At 39.1% G+C, this 15,437-nt stretch overlaps 1 protein-coding gene across 5 annotated transcripts in view; it reads right to left on the bottom strand.

Moving 5' to 3' along the window:
* slc12a5b (solute carrier family 12 member 5b) overlaps positions 1-15,437 on the bottom strand; it is a 38,438-nt gene that overhangs the window by 7,969 nt on the left and 15,032 nt on the right. For 4 of the 5 annotated variants that reach the window (XR_001421898.1, XM_015015893.1, XM_015015891.1 and 1 more), the window contains exons 2-23: positions 8,934-9,037; positions 8,709-8,849; positions 8,116-8,262; positions 7,566-7,620; positions 6,577-6,707; positions 5,872-6,119; positions 5,576-5,787; positions 5,330-5,497; positions 5,002-5,100; positions 4,824-4,881; positions 4,531-4,705; positions 4,280-4,398; positions 4,083-4,181; positions 3,010-3,129; positions 2,761-2,865; positions 2,461-2,629; positions 2,174-2,369; positions 1,863-2,032; positions 1,577-1,708; positions 1,329-1,436; positions 901-1,017; positions 484-689 (exon numbers count right to left, since the gene is read on the bottom strand). Coding sequence is in view for 4 of the 5 variants with exons in the window: in XM_015015893.1 (XP_014871379.1) it covers positions 484-689; positions 901-1,017; positions 1,329-1,436; positions 1,577-1,708; positions 1,863-2,032; positions 2,174-2,369; positions 2,461-2,629; positions 2,761-2,865; positions 3,010-3,129; positions 4,083-4,181; positions 4,280-4,398; positions 4,531-4,705; positions 4,824-4,881; positions 5,002-5,100; positions 5,330-5,497; positions 5,576-5,787; positions 5,872-6,119; positions 6,577-6,707; positions 7,566-7,620; positions 8,116-8,262; positions 8,709-8,849; positions 8,934-9,037 (3,079 nt within the window). In the remaining variant the exon portion in view is untranslated. The remainder of the gene's footprint in view (positions 1-483; positions 690-900; positions 1,018-1,328; positions 1,437-1,576; positions 1,709-1,862; positions 2,033-2,173; positions 2,370-2,460; positions 2,630-2,760; positions 2,866-3,009; positions 3,130-4,082; positions 4,182-4,279; positions 4,399-4,530; positions 4,706-4,823; positions 4,882-5,001; positions 5,101-5,329; positions 5,498-5,575; positions 5,788-5,871; positions 6,120-6,576; positions 6,708-7,565; positions 7,621-8,115; positions 8,263-8,708; positions 8,850-8,933; positions 9,038-15,437) is intronic. The other variant, XM_015015892.1, reaches the window with a different exon arrangement.

The raw sequence follows: 15,437 nt of genomic DNA, 5'->3' as shown, positions 1-15,437 counted from the left end.
ATAAGTAAAATTATATTTTAACACATGACCCGAAGGTATTTTACTTAGAGAGATTAAAATGTTCAAAAGTTGGCTTTTTGTAAAAAGTACACGCACAAAATACTAATATGTTTCAAGATTTCACAAATTAATTTTGGGGGAAATTGTTCTTATTCCTCCAAAAAGGCAAGAGACAAAGAGTAACATGACACAAAAAGTCATGTATCTAAAAAAATAAAAATCACGTATGAAAACAATAACTAAATCTTAGGTTTAGTTTAATTTGACAAAAAAAAAAACAAAACTGAACTGCCGCACTGGCTTTGTTTGGTGTCTGTTTTTATTCAGATTAGAACTAAAAATTTACATCAAGACATTATGCCCAGATGCATGATAGAAATGAAAAAACTTCCTGGAACATTTTTGATCTGGTTTGTAAAGCTGGGTCTTTCATATAAACCTCATACAGGCTCATGAGTTGAAGTTAAGTTCCAGGTGACTTACGGTTTCATGTTAAGGGGGTCTTTGCCTGCCCCTGGTGTCGCTGCTGAGTCCGTCATCCCTTTATCTGGGCCCTTGCTGTCTCTCCAGGCGACAGCGCCCCCTGCAGGCGTGGCAGCAGGTGAAGTGGGGCTTGTTGGGCTGGTGGGTGTGGCTGCGTTCTTACTTTGGATCAGGCGGACCTGTTTTGGGTTGGAGACAGCCTCAGACTGAGAGACAAACATGTGTGATGACAGGGTGAAAGGATGAAAAGAGACACCTGTCAGTAAAAGTGACAGTGATTATTCACCGAGCCACTACAGGAAAAGGGCTGCGCACTGCAACAATAACAACTTCTGGGATCAAGCAACCCCATTTCACGAAAGAACAGAGGGCACAGAAGCTGAACAGAGAGAGACAAGGGATGTTTTAAAAGTTTACCTTATCTTCTGGTTTTTCTGCCAGGCTGGTTCCCTCCTCCGTGCTGCGCTGGGGCTGCAAGGTTGGCGGGTTTTTACGGCGGATGGATCCACGGGAAAAATCAGTAATACTTTGAATCTACAGAAATGAAACAGGAAGGCCCCCTTTAATTCCTGTAGTTTGTTCCAAATTGGTAGAAAAATGGTTGTGAAAGTATTCATACCGCTTGACACTTTTTCAGTTTGACGCATAATAGCCACAAACTTCAATGTATTTTGTTGGGATCTTATGTGTTAAACCAACATAAAGAGGTGCAAAGCAAATCAACACAGTTTTTAAAATGAAAACAAAGACAAAATTCTGATCATTGGATTAATGTCGCTGGATAACAAAACCCATGAAATGTTTCCTGTGTTCATTTCTTCCGGTGGAAGTGTTTTCTAATTTACCTCTCTCTCCATCTCATTCTTTGTCAGATGCATCTGTTTGAGGATCTGAGATCTTTGCTCCATGACCAGTGTCTTCTCGTAGGTGTAAGCTGAGATGTCACTGTCAAGCTTTGAGAGGAAAGCGGATGTTTGTGTTAATAAGCATTACAATAATCCTAGGAACAGGTTTTATTTAGAAACACTGAGCAAAAAAAATAAAAAAAAATAAAAAAATAATGGCAGATGTAAGTCTGAGACGAATCTCTCACCATCTCCACTACTTCCACAGCAGCATCAATGCGAAGGTGATAGAGGAAAGTGATGAGGTCTTTCTTCATCTGGATGCTGTTGTCATCCATTTGTGCCACAGTGAAAATGCGTATTTTGCACTTCCTCCACACCTGAGGCAACAAACATTAACTTGAACATGCACTGAAGTTGCCTGATGTTCCATAAATATGCTGTTTTAAATTCACATCACTAACCTAGATGGATTATTTCTCACTACACAGTAAATGTGTGAAATAAAAAAGAGCACAAAGTGCTGATTCTCACCTTATGTTGGCGGAGCAGGAAGGGCAGAAGCATCAGCATGCCTCCGTCATGGACGATCCACCACACGTCTATGTGGCCTTCAGTGAAACGCTCTCCATTGGACGGATAGCTGGAGATATTCTTAGGAACCAGCAAGGCTAAACTAGCTATGGTTGTCTCTCTTACAGTCTCTGCAAAGAGAAAGAGGAAAAAAGACAATAAAAGATTTGCACAATCTTTTACCAACTTATAAAATGAAAATATCTTGTTTTTGTTCCAAATATAGCCCCATTGAAAGGACATGGAGACGAGACTGTAAACAGTTTCCTTACCAATGAAGTTCCTGAACTGCTGGTAGCACTCGGGCTGCTTCCAGTTCTGAGGCCAGCTCACCATCACAGTATTGTGCTTCAAACCCCCAAGTCCTCCAACCTGGATCAGGTGTGATGTCCCATCTCTCATGTTAGAGGAGACGACCACCTGAGAGAAACCTTTCACCCTCTCTGTCTCCATCAACTTGCGCAAAGACTGCAGACAAAGAAGCACAACTTGAAATTTCACTTTGGAACTGAACATGTGGGTAGAAAAGCTGTGTATCTTTCAAAGGGAAGCAAGATACCTGATCTGCCCTCTGGGCTTCACTATAGCTGTCAAGGAAAGTTCCTTGAACAGCAGTACCTACAATGGTCAGGCCTTTGCCTGCTTTAAGCTGATTGGTCAGAGAGAGCAGGCGGGGCTGCTCCACATTCTGCTCAGCATCCATGCTCACCAGCACCAGGATCTGAGGCCTGACAGCAAGCAGAGAACCACAACACCACAACAAATTAGTGGAAAAATAATCAGAAGGAAAAAGCAAACTGATTTCAAGTTGGCGGATTGTTTCCATATGTTCAAACACAAATCATATGACTAAACAGACCTCCAGTTTTTGGTGTGTGGCGGCCCCTCCTCCAGCCTCATCAGAGCAAATCGTGCAGCACTGAGTGAAATTCCTCGAATGCCATCGCCCCACTCCTTCTCAGCTCTGTTTTAAAACATGACAACGATTGACAACAGATTTATTTACACTACAGTGATAAGTAATATACCTTAAACAAAGGAATCCTTGTAATTTTAAAGAACCTTATCCATCAATGATGAAGTACATGCTGCTGTAATGATTACTCACCCACAGAACTCAATATACTTGTAGATGCAGGTGGCAATACCCATGGCGACTATGGCATAATACCAGGAGCAGATGAACATGAGCGACAGACACAGACTCATACCCAGGAAAGACAAGGCCCTGTTGGTGACAGGATGTCAAAAGTATGTGACTGTTTACAGAACATTTGGTCCTCTCCATTGCATTTAAAGGTCAAATGTCATATTTTAGAGCCACCTAAAACCTAAAACCATAAATATTTTGAATGAAACATAAATAAAACAGTTTGCCATGCTTTTTTTCGTTTTTTTCAAAAACAGATATGTTTACAACACAATATTTGGACTTAAAAATAGTCTTTCAAGTCATGCACTCTAAAAAGGGAAGGCTGTTGCTTTTTCCCCATCATGATTATGTAACCAATAAAATCCTGAAATTAAGGTAAAGAACAAAACTAGAATGAGAAAAGACGATACAACCCAATCTATGCCATAGCTGTGACAAATAGTTCAATCACAGAATCTGTGATTTTTTAAAATAAATTAAATTATTTAATACATTCTTTTACAAAAAAATATATAAAAATGTCTATGCACATGGCTAAAGCCTAACGACAAAACTGCTTTAAGCTTTTAATGTTTGTACCAGCAGATTTTAATGTACTTATATTTAAAACTGTACTCCTCCCTAACTTCGCCTGCCATTATTACAACAACAAAATTCTCCCATTGACGAATGAATCTTGGGATACGGTGGGCCATGAAAGATACATCAGTCCTTCAAATCCAGGGAAAAGGAGGACACATTTAAAGGAGCCTTCGAATTTGGACAGCCTTTGTTGCACTGTTGCGATGTAATTGACCTTCAAAGGATGCAGCCCTTAATTTTAAATGTATTTTCCAATGTGTCCTTGTCTTTCTTTGGAACTTTAAGGTGCAATCTTGACTGCTTTGTCTTCGTTTTCATTCACACATTTTCACATATCAGACGGAAATGAACAGAGCTAGTGTGAGTGTTGCAAGCCTGAACACAACTGAAAAGAAAAAAAAAATCTTAAAAATGTTGATATGATATATATGGGCTTAAAGGCTTACCAGTGGTAGAATTTAAATCGTGGCCTCCAGTTTGGTGTCCTCAGCAGGGTCTGCAGGGCACAGGCAAGATTGACAAACATATAGCACATCAAGAAAAACCTAAAAACAAAAACAAAATGTTAGAAATAACAAAAGGACGAAAATAAGTAATTGTAATTATTTTTTGCCTAACAGTGAATTCATCCTGGTATTCTTACATAGACAGGATGGGAGCAACTGAATCCAGGGAGGCAATGATAATACCGATCTCACAGATGCTAGCTGTTAATAACAGTGCCCAGGTTGGCTCCCCGTTAGCTTTACCGTGTCCAAAAACCTAAAAGCAATAACCGCAAAAAAAAAAAAAAAAAAAAAAAGCATACATCAGACTTTAAATCCTCATGTGTTTGTTTCTGCATGACAAGGGAAGGTAAATAAATTGAGCTTTAGTAAGAATTCCTGGACTAACTCTGAGAAATGGGATGATGCCGTCTCTTGAGATGGCTTGCAGAAGACGTGGAGCTCCAGTCAGACTCTGAAGTCCTGCACCACAGGTGGAGAAGAAAGAGCCAAACACGATGACCCAGGGAGAAGGCCATGCCAGCGTGCCGATCACCAGGTTACCGTTAACCCCCTCACCAAACCTGAAGAGAGGAGGCAAAATCTCAGCTATTCTCTATCAATGCTTACAAGCGGAATTTAAAACCATATGATGCAGATGATTATAAAACAGTGAAAAATCAATAAACCAGTCAAGCTTACTTGTCTCTCAGTACAACTCCTTCTATGCAAGCACCAAACAGTATTACACAAGACATATCTAGGGAGGAAAAGTTAAGAAACACCACTTGGTTAAGAATATTTGTCTATATATTCACGATCCTCCGGCACATGTTGATCTTTCTTTCCTTCCTGCCAATGTTTGACCAATTAAGGATACACACAGTGGAGGTGGTGGTGATGGCTGCGATGGTACCAATTGGGATGGACTTCTGGGCATCGCGCAGATCACCAGAGCGATTTGAGCCTGCCATAATCCCTGAGAGTCGTAGAAAAAAAAAATCCATTTAAAGCTTCACTCTTAAAATTCTGTCTTCCCTCTTTTTTTTTAATGATAACCAGAATCACTCAAATGTTTTCACAGACATTTGCTGTTTTCGGCGTAATCTTTCACAGATTTTCTTGCTCAGAATAACCTGTCAAAAAATAATTACTGCTATAAAATCTGCCTTTTATGCCTTTAAATATGAGAAAAAAAGACTTGTCACCTGTAACAGAAGGGAAATAAATCCCCACCAGTAGGGTAAAGAAGCTGGTGATGTCAGCCAGGACGTAGCGATTGGCGTTGGTGGTTGGAATTTCAGGATCCACATTGGATGAGATTCCACGCTTCTCCACGATCATACCCTTCTCCAGATAGTTTCCAAATAGGTTCTCTGAGAGAAGAATGAGTGTACATAAAGTGTCTGTGGCGTAATCGTCAGACTGTGGTACCGATGTGTCACAGAACCAACCTGCAAGGATCCCACTAGCGACCCCAGGAATGCCCTGCATCTCTGTAACATTGTTGTTGATGAAATATTCATCACATGTAGCATTGAGGGAATCAGAATCACAGAATGACCTCCACATTTTAGTGGTGATCGTCTCATTGTCTATTTCAATGACCTTTGCACAAACGTCGTATGATTTAGAGAGAAGCGTTCGATTTCCAAGGAGGCAAACACTGCCAAGTCATAACAAAGACAATTAAATACATCGTTAGATTAAGCAGAGATTGGTAAAGTAACTAAACAAGAGTGTCACTTACGGAAAGACAGGAGGCTCAAGGGCAGTCATGATGATTCCAGCGTAAACGGCCAGAATAGACAGGATAACGCAGGCCAGGAAGACTAACGCCAACTTATTGACATATTTGACCCCAACAAACACAACTATGGCCATGAAACTGAGCACGATGGTGCCATATACCCGCATGTTATTGAGGAGAGCAATCTCTGCCTCGGGACCCTCTAGGCCCTCAATCTTAAAGATGGCTGCCTGTGGAACAATATAAATCTGAGGGAAAAAGGAAGGTAGAGACAAAAGAAATTATTTTACTGTGTGTGTGTGTGTGTATATATATATTTAGAACAATAAATGAAATGTTTACATGTTCTCTTACTAAAATACATGAACCACATCAAATCATTTGACAAGACAGTTACTTTCAAGTTTTCAAATGAAGTAGCCTGCAGAACAAAAGGCGAACTAAACCTTTAACGTAGTGTGTACATCATTGTAATTATTTTAAAATATGATTACAAACGTAACTTGTCAAAAGTTGAAAAAGCTCATAAATCTACAATTCAATCAAAGAATGTTTGATTGTCAACATCTGAGACCTCAAACATGTTTTTGACAACATGTTTGAATATTGTACCACACAGAACAAAGTCACCAAAAGAAATAACTGCCAATTAACACAAATACATTCAAAAGTTGTGTTTTTCTTTTTTCGTTTGGATCCACTCACCAACAGAATTTCAATACAACCCAGTATATACATGGCTCCAGCAAAGGTGGTTCCCAGGTAGAAACAAATCCCCACAGCTCCACCGAACTCTGGCCCCAGGGAGCGAGAGATCATGTAATACGACCCACCGGCTGTGGGTCAAAACATACACTGGATTCAGGGTTCTGATCTGTCACACTCATTAAGACAATCCCTTGCTTGAATAAGTATTTCTCATTAGTCGTAGTACTACCCCAAACTTGAATATACATTACTGGGATTTCATCTTCAAGACCCACACAAATACCTTTCACCTACACACTTTCTATAGACTTTGAGAATTTCCCTGATAAGCTTCTTTGTCCCTGCTGAAGAAAAACATCCCCACAGCATGACGTTGTCACCACTATGTTTTATGGTAGGGATGGTGGGTTTGTGTTTGTGTGCAGTGTCAGATACAGGGGGTTCCAGACAGGTGAAAAAATGTACATTTTATTCTCATCTTACCAAAGCACATTATTGCACGTGTCTTTTGTTTCTTAGGTTCCAAAACGCTCTTCTTCCCTATATTTGCAGTTGCTTCAAACTTGTTTAATTTCTGAAAGATGGACTGAATCTCAAAGAGATATTGTTTTATAACCTAATCTGTGGGATGTGTTCTTTTTGGTCTTCTTGATGTTGTTAGTTCAATAATGTTCTTTGAAAAATGACCATATCCGAACAACTGGGTTTATACTAAAGTCAAATTACACACAAAGGGACTTCAATGTCTGAGGACAAAGGTTGTACACGGTAACACCTTTTGGTATCAGAGTAAAATATGGTCTCAGAACAAACGCTTGGAGAACTTTTCAGATTTTTGTAAAAAAAATTTTTGAAACTATAAATATATATTTATGGTCTACTTTGCAGATAACATCCCTGAAGTTTAAGGTTGTAATGTGACATAATGTAGAAAAGCTTAAGGGGCGTGAATAATTTGTGAGGAGGAAGAGGAGGAAGACCCTTACCTGGTACGACTCCATTTGTTGCTATGGCACTCATAGAGATGGCTGTGAGCATGGTCTGGAAACAGCAACAGACAACAAAGAAGAACATCAAGTCAAACAGACTGTCTTATTTGGCTATTGAATGGTTCAGTGGACAAATAATATCTCCGATTTGTCTCATCTGATTATCACGTACATCTTTAAATTTAGTTTTACTCTTTATATTGAAGGTTTAGCACTTTATTGAATTTCTCTTCACATAATGACCTCCAAGCGGCACATATGGACGCTTTGTTTTGATTTCTTCTTTTTTTCTGTAAGTTTAACCCTTGTGTGTGTGAGGACTGAGGCAAACGTAGAGGACTAAGGAAAATGATGCAAGTTTTACATGTGTGGAGTAAGTTGGACCCCATTTCGACATACAGGGGTTAATGCACTGTGTCAGAAAAAAAACATGTATATTTTTATGGACAGAAATGTATTTCCCCAAGTGTAATTCGTTTTTCTTTAAAAGAACATCTCCATCACACAACAGATGAACCACAGAATGAACATTTGAATTTTAACGCACCGTAGAGCAACACATGAAGACAATTATGAACGAGCCGAAGACTCCGCCAATCCCAACCATCCATGTCATCCGCAGGAAGAGGATCACTCCAAAAATATTCTGGATGCACGGCAAGTAGACTCCCATCAGAGTGCCGAGCTGGGGGGCCTGGGAAGCACAAATCACAATGACCAATGGGAAAAGTAAAGGGTCAAGTGCTTTCTCATTATACACATTGTAACATTTGTTGTTCTGGCCTCATGCAACATGGTCAACCAAATGTGGACCATATAATTCTGACTTTCTGTTTGCATGAAAGTACTTATTTTAACTGCTCGTTTTCAAGTCTGGATGTGCACTATTAGCTATATTCAGCAACTACTAGTTTTTCATATGAAGACCTTGCATTCGGAAACACTGACAGATATTCCTACGTGTGTTTGATGCTAGAAATCTGAACACGCACAGAATTTGTGTCACAGATACTATATTTTCTAAACCGTACAATAACGGTCATAACAATACTAATGAATCATTTAAAAAAAAAATGTAAAAGAGAACCTAAATAAAGTCCAATTTTTTTTATTCACACAAATATTGCTGCAGTGTTCTACCTTTACAGGTTTTTTAGACGGCCGGGACCCCTCCTCGTTGTTCTCAGCCTCTTCATGCTCCTTGCTGCCAGTTGGCAGGTTGGAGTAGTTGGCCAGAGAGCTGAGCAGAGAGGAGACCATTGGACTGGTATCAATCTCCTCCTAGAGCACAAAGTGACACCTGGGTGAAAATATTCACTTTACACAAACAATCTGTGCTCATTTCTGAGAGCGAGCAGCCCCCACCTCAAACAGGGCCATGCTCTTGCCGTCATATTGCTGGCTCTTTTCCATATCAGAGGCTGCGCTGCTGTTGATGAAAGGACTGCTCTCTTTGGGGTGTCCATCGCCTGAAACACGAACAACATTACCATGTGGGATGATTCTTCATTCAGTTTAGAAATACCAAAGTATGAGATGTGAGTGGCGTTTTCACTGTTGTAGAAGTCCCACTAAAAGAGTTTTTATATGTTCTTCACCTGTCTAGAATATTCAGTCAGAAAAATTATTTATAAGCATTATGGTCTTTTTGTTTGAATCCACTCAAATGCTTAGGATTTGTTTCTAAGCATCATTTATAAGTGATACAATCAGGTACTTAATAATTTGTTAAAAGTCTATATGGTATGCAGGATGTAGCTTTAGCATAATTTGTCAAAGGGTGCCAGGTTTAGGTATTCCACATGAATACCAATTTTCATGTGGACAAACTTTCAAACCTTGGAGAAAGTATTCCTTCAAGAGTACCAAAGTAGATTCATGCAACACGACGCCACATAATATTAAACACACCAGTGACAATGCTTTACACCATCTGTGGTTGATCATATTTGATGAGACAAGAAATGCTGTTAAAGTTTTAGAAAGTGCCACTTCAGTTAGTTGTCCCTTCCAAAATGACTCAAGATTAAACAATGGGATAACATATAACATAATACTTTAAGAAAGCTTTGACTTAACCCATTGTTAAGAAGGTTAAAACTGACTTAATGAAAAATAACTGTGAATCAACTGAGTTGATAAACATGCACAGAATTTGCGTCAATTTGCTATTTCAGGCCCGTTGGTTTAAGAGCAGAAGGGATTTTAGCACAAGTCGTAGAATAGTTAGTGAAACCAGATCCTTGCGCTACACTTCGCTTCGCATTGAGAAATGATAGCTTCCTGTAGGCGTGGACTCTGCTGACGTGTCAAATTTTACCCCATCACCAACACTCGCCTGTGACGTATGTAATGCGCCAATTTTGATGTTATGAAGTTTATTGGAAATTGCCTGCACTGTAAACAACCATCCTGCACTGCGAACAGAGAAGTTGCAGAGTCAAAAAACTCTACACTCAAATGTACAAAACTAACAAAATGTGAAGATTCTGCTCTTTGAGTGTATATGCGAGAGTTCATGTGTCTTTGGCTCTTTGGTGTTCCTCAGTTCTGTCCTCGTTCTCTCCCATCAGTTTCTCTCAGATATCCTGACAGCTGTTGACCGTCTGCTGTCAGTGCATCCACTTTGCACCCAGTAATCACTCTCCCCAGCTTACACTCCTTCATTTCAATTGCTCCTTGCCTGATCCTGCTGTTGCCTGCTTCTTCCCAGAGCAATGCATAAACATATCAGTAGCGAGGGCATGAGAGTAACAGAACAAAAGGTTAAACAAGAGCAGCAGAATAATGGAGCCAGGAATAATGAAAGGATCCAGCAAGTGAAGAAGAAGAGAGAAGAGCTTGAATGCAGTAGGACAAGTAGAAACAACCAAAGGAAACAGAAGAGCTAATTACAGGTGAGTGGATGCAGCTGACCTCTCGCCCTATGTTTCGCTCATTTGTGAAGGCCTTTGGAGTGTCCTGCCCACCGTCTCACGACATCCGGAGTCGAGGAGATGTCTGTGACCAGGATCTCCTCGAAACCATACAGAAGTAATTCTTCACAACCTCACCGAGTTTTTGCCTGTGTGACCACCAGAGCCACATTCATTGAGTCTTTATCATAGAGAATACGGTTCAAAAGGCAAAACAGGGACACGAGCAAAGAGTACCTAATACAATGGCCAGTAAAAAACCCCAAACAAACAAAAACACAAATAAGACATTCCACCTCATTATTCAGTGCAATGGTATTTTATTCATAAAACCCATTTGAAATTTTATGGTTGAGTAACATCTGGCTGCTCACAGGACCGTAGCCAAGTCACCTCTTGAATTCCCAAAGCTGTAGCAGTATTACACGCTAATCTCTAAAGTAAAGGGGAAAGACAAATGCCAGCCAAACTGCTCTGACGCAGCTGGTAATCCTGTGAACCACGGATGGTTCAACAAAACACACATAGCCCGTCAAACGTTTTTTTTTTTTATTTTGAAAAACTTTTTTAACTCTAGTAGCATTTCTAGTATTTTGATCGGCAAAAGAATAATTCTCGAAAGAGTGAAAAAATACATGACGATAGACGCTTTTCCCTTTGTAAGGAGATCCACAATGGGTTTTTATTTTTGAGCAAGTGTGCTGTAATCCCGCAATACACTGCTCTGCTTTCTAAATCTGCATTTTAACCTCACCCCTGCTCTTAGCTTTGAATAAAATCTGCTTTCGAAAGAATGCAACTTAACAATGCTTTATTAAATGCCTGCGTGCTTGTTTGAGTCGAAACAACAATGAGCGGGTGGGATTTGGTTTCTATTTGTGGAGTTTTCTGGTTTTCCAATAAAACGTCCAGTCTCTGATCTCATCACCGAATGACTTGTTTTCTGTATGTCAGGAAATGAGAAGAAGGTCTAGCTCATCTGTGTTGCCTCATTTAATTATCTTGAAATGACGAGTTACCAGTTTTAGATGAAAGACATTTATTTGTCATGCATTACTCAAAACATTTATAATTATAAAGTGAAGGCTTTTGTCACTCGCTGCATTATGTTATGTTTATTATTTATAATTGTATTTTTCTGACAATGCAAATGCTTCCTATTACAGACCACTACACATTGTCAAATTAAGTCCTTCCAACTGCATGATGAAAAATGTAAGGCTTCAGATTTATTTCTATAAAGATGCTAAAATGATCAAACAGACCTATTCCCATCAGCATCCTAATCCTAAAAAGTTGGCTGCCTGTGCGGATGAGAGTGGGAAAGAAAAGTAAATCTGATGGGACTTTATAGATCCCTCTTTTATCCCATAACTGTCTTTCAAGCATTATTCTTCAAAATCGTTATTTTTGTCCAGTACTGATTTGTACCGCATCCACAATTCTCAAAATGTATAAAAAAAGGGTCAACTCAATATTTCCTGTAAAAAAAAATCTTGTTCAAAAACAGGAAATTCCCAAAAGTTAAAAACTCATCAAAGGAACTCATGAGCTAGATGAATAAGTGACAAACCTTAAGTGTGTTTATTCAGATTTTATAACAAAGTCTGAACTACAACACATAGGAGTCATGAGTAATTATTTGATATCGAATAATTATCCATCTCCGTTGAGGGGATAAATGAATCCTCTGGGCTGCCGGTGCTGCAGTTGGTAGCACTGCTGCTTTGCAGCAAGAAGGTCCTGACTTTGAGTCCAGGCCTGGAGTCTTTCTGCATGGAGATTAGATGTTTACTCCATGCGTGCGTGGGTTCTCCCCCTGATAGACTCCGGCTTATGGTAAGTTCGCTATTGCCATCGCTTACAAATAATCTAATTAAATGTTAATGAGGTTCAGCTGCAATAGTGATTTGTTCATTTGCACCAGTTGTCTGAAGCCAGAGTTTACAAATGCTAATGATTAAGCTGGTCTAAGTGAACAAAGATATCATTCAGAAGAGAAGCACAAAAAAAAAAAAAAATCATCATGGCAAAGTGAAGGCAATCACTAATAGTTGAAGAAAATATGGAACTTCTTTATTTATTTTTATATGTAGAAGTTTCATTGACTGTAGAGAAGCTTCTGTGTGTACATTCATGTAAAAACTCCACCGAACTGCGATTCCTTCATTTTTGAGACCACTTCTTATTTGAGAGGGAAGCGACTCCCTTCATCCTCCTCCATCGAACCTCATAAGTGTATTTCTGCTCCTCGAATGGAAAACTGTGTAATATGTCTCGATGCTGTGTTTGCTACTCCTGAGGACAAAATGTTCTTAAAAACAAGATGTTTATAAAATATACCCAGACATCATATTTGGATGAAGGATTTGTGGCATTTGTTGCTTGCCTGAAAGCCACAACCTCTAATGCAGAAAATACCAGCTTTCCCTTTAGCGACTAATGTGAAGAACCCCAATAATGTGAAATACAGCTCAGAATCCCTCTGTGCAGCACGCTTACATGTGTTTCATTACAGCAAAAGCATATGGACTGAGCCTTTGCTTTGGCTTTTTAAACACCCTCTCAGATGCAAAGTGTTTTGTTCAGAGAGTAAAACTGTTTTAAAATGACAGCAAATATTTTGACGCTATTACAAAAGTTAGTTTTGTATTGTATTTTATGTCATGGCACAAAGCAAAACTCCGGCTACACATCTTCACATCTTTGAGGAGCCAAAGTCAAGTAAACAATGATAATTTGTGCAATTTACAATAATGGTTAAAAAAAAAAAAAAAAAAAAAAAAAAAAAGCAAAGAATGTCATGGCTTGGTATTAAGTTGGACCCAATAGCAGACATAATCTAAGGTAGAAGGTGAAATGAAAGTCCTTTTACAACTAAAACATAAAACTTACAAAGTGGCACAAAGGGAACTGTGAAGTCAGCCCTGACAAGAGACAGGTGGCTGATGGGAAACAGGTCTGCACTTGTGTGGGAAGGCGCAACAGGCTGAGGAAGGGAGACTAATAAACATGAGGGAAGCTGCAGAGGACGTTCATAAACAATAAACCCAAAGAAAATATACTCCAGGGAAGCTAAATTCAAACACACAAAGAACAAAATGCAGGAATAAACTAAGAAATTAACTAATATGGAAGCACCTACAAGCTGACATAAATGAACTCCAATAAAACAAAATTACGGTGAAATGTTTGGGTTTCTTTGCATTAAAAGTAGCTTTACTTAACTGTAGACCTGATCTGTAGTCTTGCTTTATTGCAATGTTTATCGCTCACTTTTGCTCTGAAATGCTAGAAAGACTTGACTCCCTGCAGACGTCTATCCTTGCTTTAAAAGGAAGTCATTCAGTCTATCACCTGAGGACATACAAAATCATCTCCATCTGTCCTAGGATTTTAGCTTGAATTCATAACCGACTCATAAAATAACCTAAAGCTTGCTGAGCACTCATGGAAGTCTTGTTTTTTATTTTTTTTTCCAGAAGTTACATGCTGGAGAAACACATAAGTCTCCACATTCAAAATATCATGTAATGAAATAAAAAAAGGAATATTTTTTTACCTTTAATTAAACCACAGAAAAAAATCAACAAAGGCGTTTAAAAAATATTAAAGAATAACTCAGTTGTAAAGCAAATTCAAAAGAACTATTTAAAATGTGATCAAATACGGAAAGAAAGATGAATTTCACAACATCCAAGTAAAACAGGATTAAATAAAAGACGTTAAGGATGTTATCCATTCTGGGTCCAGGACCTTCAATGCGGTATTGGGATCCTGTCGTCTGATCGCCTTAGACGAGACCCCCACATCTTGACAGACTGGTCTCCACTATGCTGTGTGTTCAGCACCTCGAGGCTTCCATTCAGTCCTGCAACACCATCATAATGTCTTTCAATGACACCCCACTGCAGTCTCAATGTTGGGAATGGTCTGACCCGCAGCTACAACTCTGCAGAGTTGATTTAACCCTTGTGCGTGCGAGGACTGAGGCAAACGTAGAGGACTATGGCAAATGATACAAGTTTTACGTGTGTGGGGTCGGTTGGACCCCATTACATACAAGGGTTAAAAAAAAGGCCCAGCAGAAACATATTTAGACTCTTCATAATAATGATAAAATAAACTACGTCTCTCAAAAGCAGCTGGCGACATTCTGCCGAAGTTACATTGAAAGCAGCTGCACAGCAGCCAAGATGTCGGGTATGACAAACAAAAGCTTCCATTATGTCAAGGATTTTTCTTACACAGCAAACAGATGGAAAAAGGTACTCTGGTCAGACAAAACTCCCCCAAAAAACTTCCTAGCCTATATACTGAACACTGTGTGACTGAAAACTCACATTTCATACAAACAATCCCAACAGTTAAACACGGTGGTGGCAGCATCAGGCTGTTGGAATCTTTTCTAAAGCAGGAACAGGCAAGCTGGTCTGAGTTGATGGGAAGATAAATGGAGATCATTCTTGTAAGTTATAATACGGGAATGTTAAAAGTGGGTGAAAAAGTTCAAAGCCTTTTCACATTTAAAGTGGCATTCACCCAGTAAAATTCAGCTGAATTAAACAAATCGTTTTTTACATTTTTTAAAAAGTGCAATCATTTTTCGGTCAAATGTTGAACACCTTTGAACTATAAAGGTTTTAAACTGTGACTTGTGTTCAAGTCGCAGCAATTATTCTCCACCTGATGAACCTGAAACGAAATTCAGCTGCACTAGTAAGAATTTCATGGTATTTACACATTTATGCCTCTTATTTACAGGCAAGATCTGCAATGAAGTAATGAACAACTAAAATATCAATGTACAAAAGTATCAATCATTAAGATGTGGAGAAATATGAGGAGAAACTCCCCCCCAAATTTCTCCAAAAATGATAAAAAAAAGACAAGACAAAAACGTGTCAGCAGGGCTACTCAGTACCTAAACAGTTTCCATAAGGTTCTGTTTGTG

This window comes from Poecilia latipinna, unplaced genomic scaffold (assembly GCF_001443285.1).
Source record: "Poecilia latipinna isolate Pla-1442-1.1 unplaced genomic scaffold, P_latipinna-1.0 Scaffold1964, whole genome shotgun sequence".
Taxonomy (NCBI): domain Eukaryota; kingdom Metazoa; phylum Chordata; class Actinopteri; order Cyprinodontiformes; family Poeciliidae; genus Poecilia; species Poecilia latipinna.
This window is presented reverse-complemented; position numbering and strand designations above follow the sequence as displayed.